At 31.4% G+C, this 13,714-nt stretch overlaps 1 protein-coding gene and 1 long non-coding RNA gene across 3 annotated transcripts in view; one reads left to right on the top strand and one right to left on the bottom strand.

Annotated features, from left to right (window-relative positions):
- SLC25A36 (solute carrier family 25 member 36) overlaps window positions 1-13,402 on the top strand; it is a 28,445-nt gene extending 15,043 nt beyond the window's left edge. For both annotated transcript variants that reach the window (XM_032225495.1, XM_032225494.1), the window contains exons 5-7: window positions 5,205-5,271; window positions 6,920-7,209; window positions 8,096-13,402. In XM_032225495.1, coding sequence (XP_032081386.1) covers window positions 5,205-5,271; window positions 6,920-7,209; window positions 8,096-8,319 — 581 coding nt within the window. In that variant the 3' untranslated portion in view covers window positions 8,320-13,402. The remainder of the gene's footprint in view (window positions 1-5,204; window positions 5,272-6,919; window positions 7,210-8,095) is intronic.
- LOC116514064 lies at window positions 85-5,205 on the bottom strand. The gene is made up of 2 exons (XR_004256070.1): window positions 925-5,205; window positions 85-853 (listed from the first exon to the last, which is right to left on the bottom strand). It is a non-coding gene; the product is annotated as an uncharacterized LOC116514064 (long non-coding RNA).
- Window positions 13,403-13,714: the final 312 nt, after the last annotated feature.

The raw sequence follows: 13,714 nt of genomic DNA, 5'->3' as shown, positions 1-13,714 counted from the left end.
GGCAGCGAGGAGGGGTAGGTTGGGGAGGTAGGATATGAGAATGAGTTTCTTAGGAAACAAAGGAAATAAAAAAATATACTCCAACATTATTTACATGTTTATTAATAATAGAATTCATGGAGTTGCAATTCTGTCACAGTTATCGGTTGGTGAGTCCCATGATCTCTGAGGCATGTGATGAGAAAATGTAAGATTGTGCTATTTTAGAATAAATGTTTCAATTTATGGCTTGTGCAATATGTTCTACATAAGAATCCTGGCATGTTTGGGAGACAAAAATGCCCATATAATTAATAAGCATAGTCAACCTTCTGTCATATTATTTTGGAGAATAGAAGTATAAATTTTAAGTAGTTATTTGTATACAGTTTTTTTAAAGAAATCCATGGAAATGGGAGGGAAGGGGCAACAGTGCAATTGAGGATTCGTTTAAAATTGTACATTGATTTAGAGACTGTTACCTGTCTTCTTTTTTTCCCAGAAGTTAAAAAGAAATTAAATTTCTCTTGACAAAGAACAGAGCAGAAGATGAAAATGGATTAGTAATCTTTTTTTTTTACAGAAAATGACCTGTGTATTACACATTAATATTTCTTTGCAATCAGATTAGATTATCTGGTTGTCGTAATGGTTGTAAATATGTATATTTGCCCAGAATATGTAGAAAACTGATTTGTTGGCAAATTTCATATCTACATGCAAATCCAGTTAGCCTATCCAGTAGTATTTTTAATATTATGATTTGAATTATTTATATAAAAATTCTGTTTTAGATCTATTTCTTTACTTAGTTTTTCATAGCTGTCACTTTGAGACAAATATGCTTTGTTCTATGTTTAATATAAAAAGCTACCTCTTTTGAATTTCTGTGATTCTGTTGTTATTACATGAAATTATCTTGTTCATGTGCTTACAAAAAGCTACCTCTTTTGAATTTCTGTGATTCTGTTGTTATTACATGAAATTATCTTGTTCATGTGCTTACAAAAAATTGACTGGAAATAACATTCAGCTTTGCAGTTATATACCTAAACTACATGGTTGGTAAAAAAGAGTCCCCTGTGCATATTGGCTTTGAAGGTAGCTACTTTCCCTTTGAACTAGCATAGTTTTAGGATGCTAGAAATCGCATAGATTGCATTTGAAATATTCTTAAATACATATAAAACTACTGACATATAATTTTGGCTGTATTGTCTCATAACTAATACAAACAGCATATGGGGAAAATGCTAACCTTGTCATTTTTGCTTTTTAAAATGCTTACTTATTGTATTAAGTTAAACAATTAACAATTCTGCCTGCAAGATACATTTTAGTTTACAGCTACTAGTACAATTAAGAATATGTGGAAGCCTTAAGGAACAAATACCATATTAGACTTTCTGCATACAAATATATTTTAAAATCTTTCACAGAGTATGAATTCTTTCTTAACTTTCTCATTCATTACATTTTTGGTAATTTTTAATTGTTTTTAAAAGAAATGTTGTTTAATGTATTAAATCATACAGGTAATAATTTTTACAAAAGCTAAATAAATTTATTAAAGCCTAAATATTACCTCTTATTTGGCTAGTACATCTTAATATTTTGTTATCCAGTAAGAAAAATTGTCATGGATATCAAATGTATTCTTGGTGAGCAAAATAGACTAATGTACATTCACTATTCAGGCAAGCGTTACAAAGAAAAATCTTGAATATTTATTCTGATCCCATTACAGAAACTAGATGAAGCACTGTAATATTGCTAAATATGACTCTTGTTGTTTTTACGTTGTTCTATGTAAGCAGCCCAACTATAACACTGCCAGATACAGATATATGCTAAGTACAGATGACATTCTGCCATTCTAGTACAGCTGTACCCCATGTTCTGTGGATGGGTAACAGGAACAGCATTATCACTTGAATACCTATTCCACTAAAAGTTTTTATATTCCTGATCAATACAATGCCTTTGCTAATTTGTTGGATATGGTATTACAAATGTGTGATGCAAATTATTTTAAAAAAAACACTGGCTTATGTTTTCCAGGTAGTATTGGCCATAAATACAAAATGTATACAAAGCTTTTGTTTTCTGAGAAGATATTCCTTTTACACCAATTCTAATAGGAAATAGAAAAATATTACATCATGAAGAACTGTCTAGTTTTGTAATTTATTGACTTTTCCCACTAATCATCTTCTTGATGTATTTTATATAGCAACAGCAGAATTTACAGTTTTCAATTTAAAAAATTCTTTCACAATAAATCTGTTTTCTGATATAAACATCTGTTTAAACATTTGTTTTGAAAAGCGATAAATATATGGACTGTGATTTTTCTCGTACACGCACACACTCCTCTTTGTTAAAGCTTTTAATAAAGCTCAAACCCAGCTTGATCTGTAGTAGCAAAGTTCAGGGATGACTTCATATTCAGAGTGATATCTCACCATTATATTAGTTCTGATGACAAGGTTAGCATTTTAAATTATTTTTAAAACAAAGCCAAAGCAATATTTTGTGTTTCTTTAAAGTTCATAGGTAAGTATTTTATGATATAAAATGGTTAAATTGCTGCAGATGACAAAAATTTCAGTACTCAGTGCATTTTACACAACCTTTTTTTAAAATATTTGTGACCTGTATTTTTTATTTTTTACTGTTCTAAACTTTTAAAAATTAGATCTCACCTTTTATTAAGTCACAAACCCTTCCAATGGGATTCAGTTTTGTCACATGTTTCTGATGAGGTCACTGCTTGTTGTTATGATACAGAAAAGCCTGTGTCTATTTTAGGCATTTACTGTACATTTCTCCCGTGAAAGAGTGAGATCGTGTCATCTCATGTTCCCCATCCGCAGGTCACTTCCTGCAGAAATATGGACTAACTTAAACCTCGTGAGTACTGAACTGAGCATCTCTTGCAGCCTGTAGCGTAAGAACCAGAGCTTGGGTTTGTAACCACTCTTAAAGAAACAGCTTAAGGGGAATCTATATTTATAAATTCCAGTTGCATATATTGTTCACTCAGCTGTTTCTTTTGTTCAGTTTGGGGAGAGGTAGAAAAATCTTTTAATCAACTGCTATAAAATTAACCTAATTTGTTTAGTAAACTCTCTTTTTTAATAATATGCAGAATTCACACAGAAATTTCTCTTTAAATTTCAAAGTAGTTATTCACAACTGCACCTAATAACATTGCAGTTAATTGAATTCAGAGCATTTTTTTCCCTTTTAAAAACAATTTAGCATTACTTGTGTTCATATTGATTTATCAATTCAGTTTGTCTCACAAAGAAAGTCAGCACAAATTATTCCTGGGATCTTGTTTTAAGTGAAACATGGGGTATTTTTCCTATAAAAACCTTCTGATGTGTGTACTTGCTGTTTGCCGTGTCAGAGTTTTCAGCCAATAGCTTTCAGAATTAAATAAGTTCACAGTACAGTCCTATGCATATCTGCTCAGAAGTAAGATTTATCTGGGAGCCTTTTTCCTAGGATTTATAGGATTTTAGTCTCAAGCCATAAATTAAAACTGTATTTTTTTATTTTATTTTAAAATGATTTAAAATCACTTTCTGCACACAAAGCATTTTGTTTGGAGTACAAACACACTATGTAAAAAAGAGTGCACCTTATAAATATTAAAAATACACAAGTAGAGAGCATAATTTCAGATATCTTTTTATTGTGAAAAAAGGTTTCAGCTTAAAGTATATTATGCTGTTTTATATTGTATTTTCCAAGATAGTAGTAATTATTGTAAAATTAGAATCTAATGTTTAAACATAATAGCAAGAAAATAATTTTGTTTGTTGTGTAGAAATATCTATGTCAGTTTAGAGCTCAAATGGGAATAAAAAATGCAGTGGAGCTTCAAACTTTTTAAAGGAAAGACTCATGAAAGAGGTAAAATAATAAACTTTTTAAAAAGTATAACATTGGGAGAATGAGTATGTTACTAAGATAACTTTATAAATATGAAAATAATTAAAATGCTTGTACTCAAATCAACCATGAAATTAAAATTTTTGGATGGTTTCTTTTAAAATAGATTAATTTCAAAATTAATAAAATTAAATTTTATTTATACTTTTTAAGGCTATAATTTTAGAAATAATATTAACACCATTGAATGGAACTTCCTTCTGAATAGACATATATAGGATTGTGCTGTTGTTTAAGTATAATTTTGTATGCTGTGAGCAACTGTAGAAATTATCTAGAAGCTCTACATGACATTAGCAAATCAAGTTTCTACATTCTCTGGTTAGGAATGTGCGGAAAATCTTTAAAAAAGATAACCTGACTACTGACTGTAAGATCCTTATATCCATTTTATTTAGGAAGAAATTAGGATTTCTGATAGCAAGAATAGTGCATTTCTTTCCAATAGAATAATAACAATTGGGTGGTCAGAATCTAGTAAAATTTATTTTCCTTTCTGTGTCACCTTATAAATGTTGCATTTTATATTAATCTTTTAACTGAACAGCTATTAAAAACTGCCCTTTCAGCCTTCTGCTTTCCGTGTTTTCGATTCTGCAGTGGGTGAGATAAACTTTTATCTAGTAGTGTCAGCAATATCATCTTATTGGAACTTTGAATAGTTATCTTGCCTGCTTAATAAGTCACAGTATATAAATATTCACATTCCTTTAACTAATAATTTGTTTTTCTGTGTATGAGAATTTCTGTGGCCCACTTTGATTGTTAAGTAATTGTCGCTCTTCTATTTTAATCAAATATTTCAAGTATTTATATAGAAGAAGGTGTCTGTTGTTTAGTTAGTCTATTTTTATGATCTGCTTTGAATTTTCAATATGTAAAGTAAATTCACAGAGAATAATTTATTGATGTGGTTTAATATTATTTGCAATTTACTTTTATGGATTATATTTAGATTTAGCTAGCCTTGTTTCAAACTGAAGGACAGGTGCAAAATGAAATGTATATGAATAGAATGGTACAAGCTGAGTTTTATATGTACCTATGGTTAATAATTTTTGAATAACAAATGTATTTTTGAAATCATACAGAGTATTATTGGCCTTGTGGACTTTTAGTAATAAAATGTTGTTAGATAATTATTTCTGAATTTTTACAATAGTACAAGTCAGTTTACATCTTCTTGCTGTGTATGTTGTAGTTTAGCATATTGTTGCCATGATGTTAGAAAAAATAATTTATTTTTTTAACTGTTTGTTTAGGTTTTACTGCAATCACAGTAACTAATCCAATTTGGTTAGTAAAGACACGATTACAACTTGATGCAAGGTAAAATCTCCAATAATCTCTTGAAAATATAAATAGATCGGAATGTATAAAATTGGTCAAAAGTTACATTGTAAAAAGTTTATGTAATGAACCAATAAAGTTCTATCATTAACTACTGTCCTACATCTGTTTTAAAATGAATCTGTTGACTTGCTTCCAATTGATACATTTATCTTTTTTTACTTCAGTATTTTAAGAAACACACATACATACATATATTGCATGTACCTGAAAACATTTGTTTTCGGTATCTACTTTAGATTTCAGAGAGATTCTACTAGTATGTACTCTGTACAGTATTTATACCTGAAGCTGTAAAATGTAACTGGGTATCATCATGCCTTTGCTACATGGACTGGAAATATTTGTAAGAGTTAAGATATTTTTAAATCTTTAACTTTTTTTTTAGATCTTGAAATGCTGTTTTAGGGAATTCTCAGTTCTTATTTTTTTATTTTGTGGTTCTATGGAACATGAATTAGAAAGAAACTTGAAGCAAATTGTTGATTGGCAATGACTTGGAGCATAGAGCCTATCAATAATATATGTTATAGTGGCATCTTTACAGTCTAAATGGCATAAAAAAAGCATAGAGAAAAGTAATCTTAAGTCTGCAATTTAAAGAAGGCTCAGAAGTAGGAACTTTTCTGCTTATGTCTTCCTGCCTTAGACATAAAGCAGTTCAGTGACTTTAGATCTCTATGTCCTAGTTCCAAAAATTTTGCTGCAAAAACTTTAAGGGCTACTCCAGGCAACCACTAGAAGCCAAGACTGACTTGAAGACACCAAACTAAAAAGTTGACTTTAAAGGAGGGTTTTTAAATGAAAGAATCTTGATCCAAAATGGATCAGTCATACAGCCTTAGCTTGTAATACTGGCAATTTGATGAATAAGGGACATATTTAAAGAAGCTTTCTTACATATTTATTTGAGCACCCAGACATATAGAACTAAGATTGAAATGCTAGTCTTGATTAATATCATATGTGTGTCTATTAGAGAATATAAAAAACTATGCGACCATGACTGAACTTTGGGCCCTTGGCAACAAAGCTGCAGTTACAACTGTTTGCAGTGTCCAGTGGTCATCTAGAGTTTTACAAAAGTTTTGCCAACAATTAGTGTTTACCGTTTTTTGCAAAATCATACCCATAGCGAACCTTTGGTTTGAAATAGATTGACTACAGAATTCACTTAACATCTGCTGCAGAAAAGTCATAAAATCAGATCAGTCATATGACCAACCCAACATCATGCCGCCCGGAGTCCTTCGGGATTGGGCGGCCTATAAATTTATTAAATACTTAAATACTTAAATATGATGTTGTAGGCTCCATTATGGTCATTAGATAAGGACTACCAGTAAACAATAATTCTGTGCTTTGAGAGACATTGAGGCATATAGTTCGAGTTGAAATTTAATCAGGATTAATATAGTCAAATAATTTGCATGTAGGTGAAAGGCTGTATCTTCTTTGATCATTGATAATGTATAAATGATTGCATGAAACAATATGCAAATATGAGAATTTTACAAGCTTTCGGCCACTTTGCTGAATGGAGTATGTCATGCTGATTCTTGGTAGAATGTTATAAACTATTCAGATTTCAAAGTATTTTTTATTTTTGTTTTGTTTTCCGTTTTAGGAATCGTGGAGAAAGACAGATGAATGCTTTTGAATGTGTACGCAAAGTTTATCGGTCAGATGGAATTAAAGGTTTTTACCGAGGGATGTCTGCCTCTTACGCAGGCATATCAGAGACTGTTATTCATTTTGTTATTTATGAGAATATTAAACAAAAAATCTTGGAATGTAATTCTACTCCTGGGATGGATAAGGAGGATGAGCCTGTCAAAAAAGCATCTGATTTTGTTAGTATGATGGCAGCTGCAGCCACTTCAAAAACCTGTGCTACATCTATTGCCTATCCACATGGTAAGGATTATTTGCTTAGAAAGATGGTGAATAAAATAAGAGTCCATATATCACAGTCCGTATATTGCAACAAAACATTTATTTGTTATTTGGGTTAAATGATGGCCATATTCATTTTCTTTAAGAAAATGCAGTTTTCAGAAAACTGATGAAAATGCTAGCTGAACATAATTACTACTGACATAGTCACCACTTACATTATAATAATTAATTAATTTAATTAATAATTAATTAAAATAATAATTAATATCTTTACCTCGTTCTGAAAAAAACAGTGCAAGTAACAGGTTTTATTTCTTGGAAGACCATTTCAAAGAGAGGTAGCCAAAATGAAAATGGTCTCTGTCTTTTAGTCATCTGTCATTTGAGAAGACATTTGAAGGAGGACCTCAAGGGATGATCAGGTAACCTGGTCAGAATAGTTAAAGCTATTTCTTGACATACTCTTGATTTATTTTAACTGCAAGTCATTCAAGGTTTTTAACATCACTACTAGACTATGGAACTTGACCCAGAATCTGATGAAAATATGCTGATCCCTTAGAAAAGTATTGCAATTGGATGAAGGGAAGAAGTATTACATTCCTGTCAACCAATAAGAAAGGTGGTAAATGGCTTTACTTATTTTGGACATACTGGACCAATTTACAGTCTATTGGCTATTACTTTATATGTTTTGCTCCTTGAGAGATAGTAGTATGGACTAATTTAAAGCATACTCATGTCCATGAAGCTAAAGGTTATTGAATGTGGGTTGAATCAAACAGATGAAATTTGTTTCCCTGGTCTTTGCATTGTGATTGCTTATGAATATTGCCTAGAAATTGAGATTTTTATATAAAACACAGTATCAAATATGAGACATTCTCCTTTTTCTTTAATGCAGAGGTTGTACGAACAAGACTACGAGAAGAAGGAACAAAGTACCGATCCTTTTTCCAGACGCTGTCATTACTTATGCAAGAAGAAGGCTATAGTTCTTTCTATCGTGGCCTAGCCACACACTTGATAAGACAAATACCAAACACGGCTATAATGATGACTACCTATGAAGTGGTAGTCTACTTGCTCAATAGACAGCAGCACTACTATCTGACTATGGGGAAGTGAAAGACCAAAAGATTGCAATGGACCATAAACATTCTGAATGATAGCAGCTATACATATATATATCATCCAGGTATATCACCCGTATATCAACTATATAGAGATATGGACAAAGTGGAAGAATGTTGATAGGCACTCATTCACACTTCTGCGGGCTTGTCATATGGTATCTCTTGCAAGTTATTCTTAAGGACTGCATTTAACATGTCATACTTCAGTTCCTCTTACCATGTTAACTTTTTTAACTTCTATGCAGCAAGCAGCCAGGGCTTGGTGTGAGCAAGAAGAGTGTAACATGTTTTAGCGCATGGTGTAAATCCATTACTGGTTGCAGAGTTATGTTCTCCTACAGCAGTTTGAAGTCTATGTCAGCGTAAAGCAGATTCATGCTCATAACTGAAAGTCCATTTTACAATTGAAATAAAACGAAAGGTGAAGATTTACAGTAAGCTTCCCATTTTACTACCTCAATGGGTCTCAGAAGGAAATGTAAATTTCTACATTCTTCTAAAAACATGGTGATCTTCATTTTTTTTATACATGGGGGCAGGGCAGGTAGAACAAAATTATAATTTTAACATCTAACCCTGGGGTTCAGTGTGCCATAGGTGCATATTTTAATAACCCAATTAAGTTTTTGCTGTACAAATAGAAGAATGTTAATACATTTACTTTTGTTCCCCTGTATGCATCTACTGATGAATCCCAGTTAAGACTTAAAAGTATTTCTAGATTGTGTTATTTTGAACCAAGAATCAACCAACCCTTGAAGAGTGGCAAATAACTTAGTAATTCAGCATTATTTCAGACTTCAGCAAACTTAATTCTTGTAAGAATTACTTCACCTGAGCTGAAATCTGCATCAGCTGAATGCCAAACTTCACGATACTTCAAGAACATATCAAAATCAAATGCTAATAGAATTAACTAAACAAATAATACTCTGTGTTCAAGCATTCCCTTGTATTTTTTATTATTTGCTTAATTTCTGGTGCATTGTGCAGAAATTGAAAAGTTAATGTTTCTTTTTTTCCCCTCAGAAAGCATAGTTCTTAAAATTTATTTCAACATTTGCACAATATCATTTGCTATAATTTAAGAGTTTAACACATAGTAACTATGTTGTCTTTAACAAACACTATTTACAGTATTACAAGTAACCTATTTTAGTGTTATATATAAATTAATTATATAATACAAAAACCCTACATTCATTTTTTTTTAACTACAGCCCTGCAGTTCCAAACAAATTTTCTGCCTATGAATTACTGTTTTCTAATTGAATATTTTTTTTATTTGCAAATTTAGCTAGAGATACCAGAAAACAAGCTTGTGAATTCATTTGCGGGTATTTAGTTCAAAGACAATATTCTAAAAATCTCTATCATTAGTGCATTTATTTTTTTTATTAAAGAAAATTAAATAATTGTAATGGTGCAATCCTACTCTTGCCTATTCAGGAGTTACAAAGAATGTAGAAAGATTTATTTCTAAGTCAGTTGTTTCTAAATACAATTATAGCTTAAAGTTTATTTATGGCAACTGGCTTAAATCATGGTTTGTTCCCTTTGCTATTGTATATATTTTGTTACTGTATAATACAGAAAAGTGAAAGATGGGGGCAAGAGGAAGACTTAAAATTTATTTCTATAAACTTCAAAAATAATTTTATTGCAGGCTAATGTACAATAATGCAGGGATATTGAGAATATAGCCAACTGTCAAAATAGTTTCTCCCTGGTTATTCTGTAGCAGATACGTTTCCTATAGACTTGCAATATTTAGTTTGATGGTTGTATTAAAATGTACCTCTTGTTACAAATCATTCTGCTGGGTCTTTTTAGCAGGAAATAATTTTCTTTAATGAGTCTGATCTTGCTATACATGTAGTCCTTGACTTACGACCACATTTGGGGCTGAAATTTTGATTGCTAACCAATGTAGCTATTAAGCAAATCTGACTTCTCCCATTGACTTACTTGTTAGAAGCTTGCTAGGGAGTTGAAAATCATGATCACATGACTGTAGGATGCTGCCTCTGTTGTAAATGTTCAAATTGTAATCAGGTGATTTGCAGGGATGATGTGATGTAACTTCAAGGACATACTATAAGTCATTTTTTTCAGCACTGTTGGAACTTCAAACTATCATTAAATGAATGGTCATAAGTTGAGGACTAGCTGTATTAATTTAATAAATATGACAGATACACTTAATAGTTGAAGATGAATGAAGAAAACTATCACTAAACGAACAGATTCCCCAACAAATTTTCATCTGAACAAATTTCTTGCTTGTAAATATTAGTGACAAAAATGTTATTGGTAGTAAACAATAGGCAACAAATACTTGCTGTCTTAAATGATAAACTTGAGTAATATAACTTGGTTATGAAGAAATTTCTAGAAACACTGATTTCATATATTTCTATTTCTACACTCAGGTAGATTCAAATAACCCAGTCCCTTCTCCCTCCCCCTCTGGTCCCTTCCCCTTGTACAATCCCCTTTAACATCATATGATAGCATTCCAACAACAATCGTCCAAAGATAATGAATCAGAGAACTTTGGGGCAAGCTTAAAATGTAGGTAAAATCATGATTCTAATCTGATACAAGTCTTTAAAAATGTAATTTCAAAATTATAAGCTATTCTAGCATATCAGCTTTATGACTCCACATTTCTATTGTTCATTATAAAGTAGATCCCACTCATTACATCATCATGCAGCATTCTGGTAATGCAGTTGCTTAAGGCACACATGACTTTGCTCGATGAATAAAGCCTCTTTTAGCTAACACATATTTGAGCATAATTGAAAACATTGTTATATAAACTTTTGGTAAGATTTTTATAATCCACCTTCAGAAAAATGCATTTGATTATGATAGGTATATTAAGAATTAGGGTGATGAATGAACAAATTAATTGTAAGCATTTTTACTGTCACTGCCATTTTATATATGCTATGATATAAGTGCTGGAATATCTAGGTTCAAAGGAGAAATAGTTATGTATGTGTGTGTGTTGTGTTATGTGTGTGTTTTGGCCTGCATGTTGTGCTTGTCAGCAATTCTTTACACAACTTCCTTGTTTCCTTACTACTTAAGGCAGTGACTACAGAATCCCAGAAAAAAATGTTTAATTTAAGAAGGTAGTGAGAGTTGTAATATTTTTGTTTTTACATCTCTACTCTTAGTAGTCTTTTATTAGCAGGTTACTTGTTAAACATGAATTTGTACGAAACTTATTTAGTTTAGTGTTTCTCAACTTCTACAGTTTTAAGGCGTGTGGACTTCAACTCCCAGAATTCCAAAGCTCAACATGCTGGTTGCAGAATTCTGAGCAGTGAAGTCCTTACATCTTAAAAGTTGCTGATATTGAGAAACACTCCCTTCACCCAAGTTTAATCTTGATAACCTTCAGCAAAGTTGCCTTAATGAGCTCTCCTAACTTCATCTCGAATTCAGATTAAGAACCTCAAGCGAGATTAAAAGAAGCAGAAATCTCATGGAATACTTGCAGAAAGCTCCCTAAAGGGTATTCTCCTGCCAAAGGAATGTTGATACCCAGCCCCCACTCTTGCGTTGAAATAAAAAACAAAAAAAAAATCAACAAAAACATTAGTGTATTACCCCACATCTTTTTGATAATTTGAAGAAAAGACTATACATTTTCCAGGTACTAGTCTTTTATGGCTTTTTGATCTTTGCATCCAACTTTGAATTTATAAGATGGAACTAATAGAATTACCCATTTTGTTCTAGCCATATAAAATTTGGTTAAATAATTACATAATATGAAGATGATATAATCCTCAATTGTGTGGTTATATTCCTGAATATCTTTTTGAATGAAAGAATGAATTTAAAACTTTTTAAAAAAAATTATGATTTTTCCATGTGCGCAATATACTTTGGAACTTGGTAGCATTCATCTGAATAATGACAAGACATACCCAAACAGTAAAATAAGAAATCAGAAGGTGTCTCGTAGCTTTAGCTGACAAGTGTATTAAAAGGCATACATTTTTGTGAGCTATAAATGAGCTTGTTCTACTAGATGTCTGATTTTTGGCTGTGGTAGATACTGTAAATACAACTCTCTTAATAGAATGTAACCAGAAGGTGGCACTACAGTAATGCCAGTGCCAGAAGTGTATCTGTGTATGTGTACTCTCATATCTATAACTAGCACAGAAAGAAGCCATAGTAGATTCTGTCATAAAACTTGCACTTCCCAGATTTTTATTACTCTGCGTAAAATGCCATTAAATCAAGGAATAACTTGTAGGTTTCTCATATAATGTTATTTTTTAATTGTAAGCAATGTTTCCTTAAGCATACATAAATCTTTTGACTCAAATTTGACACCCTTAAAAGATAAAACAGCTAATGTGACATTTTCAGTAGGCTGGTTATCAATCTAAAATTTTATGTGAAATGGTTATTATTCCCCCATACAAAAAAAAAAGTTTGAGATTGCATGTGAGGTACAAAGTGAACTGCTGTACTCATACTTAGCAGGTTTCCAGTGCTTTCCTTTCATCTCAGAAAACATAAAATGCACTTATTAAAAGTTAATTTATCACTGAAATGTAGTTTTATGCCTACCTAATACTGTAATTTTAAAACTGATGTAAGATATTGTGACCTCTCATTTTTAACTCTTTTAAGTCTGTATGATATAACTGCAGCCTGTAATCTGGAAAATATTTTGTTTTCATCAGGTTTTATAAATTGTACAATCTAGCAGAATAATGACGATGTGTGCCTATATATGTTTGCTACTTTAGAATTCAAATATTTATCTTTTGATAAATACCTGAAGTCCAATTTCAGGTTTTTTTTTATTTTATGTACAGAAAGCTTGCATACCCTCTATATGTGAAAGTGGTTTTTCTAGAGCTCTTGTTGTTTACAAAGTCAGACATTCTACCACTCTTACAAACTTTTGTTTTTAATTCTTTCATACCATATTTTTGGCTGTCAAATACGTGCTTTGAATACTTTTTGTATTTATGCCGCAATGGCAACATTTTGTTTGGACTGCTCAAAACTTCAAAATAAAATAGAGTTTATTCAAACCAAATAGACTTCATTAACTTTTTTAAAACACAAAGAAAAGGGTGTTTCAAGTCGGGGGGAAATGTGATTGTTTAAATTATCAGAGTGGGACAAAAACATTGGCTTTGGAATAAAGTTCAGAACATACAAGAGAAGACTATAAAAAATAATATGCTTTTGGGTAGTATATTTTACCATTATATTTTTTTCTTCAGGTCTTGTTTTTTATGAATAAATATCTTCTAAGCCAGTATTTCTCAATCTTAGCTACGTTAAGATATGTGGACATCAACTCCCAAAATTCCTCAGATAATTGTTGAAGCTCCCACATA

This window comes from Thamnophis elegans, chromosome 10 (assembly GCF_009769535.1).
Source record: "Thamnophis elegans isolate rThaEle1 chromosome 10, rThaEle1.pri, whole genome shotgun sequence".
Classification (NCBI taxonomy): domain Eukaryota; kingdom Metazoa; phylum Chordata; class Lepidosauria; order Squamata; family Colubridae; genus Thamnophis; species Thamnophis elegans.
Note: the sequence above shows the minus strand (reverse complement) of the source record. Positions and strands in the feature narration are given on the sequence as shown.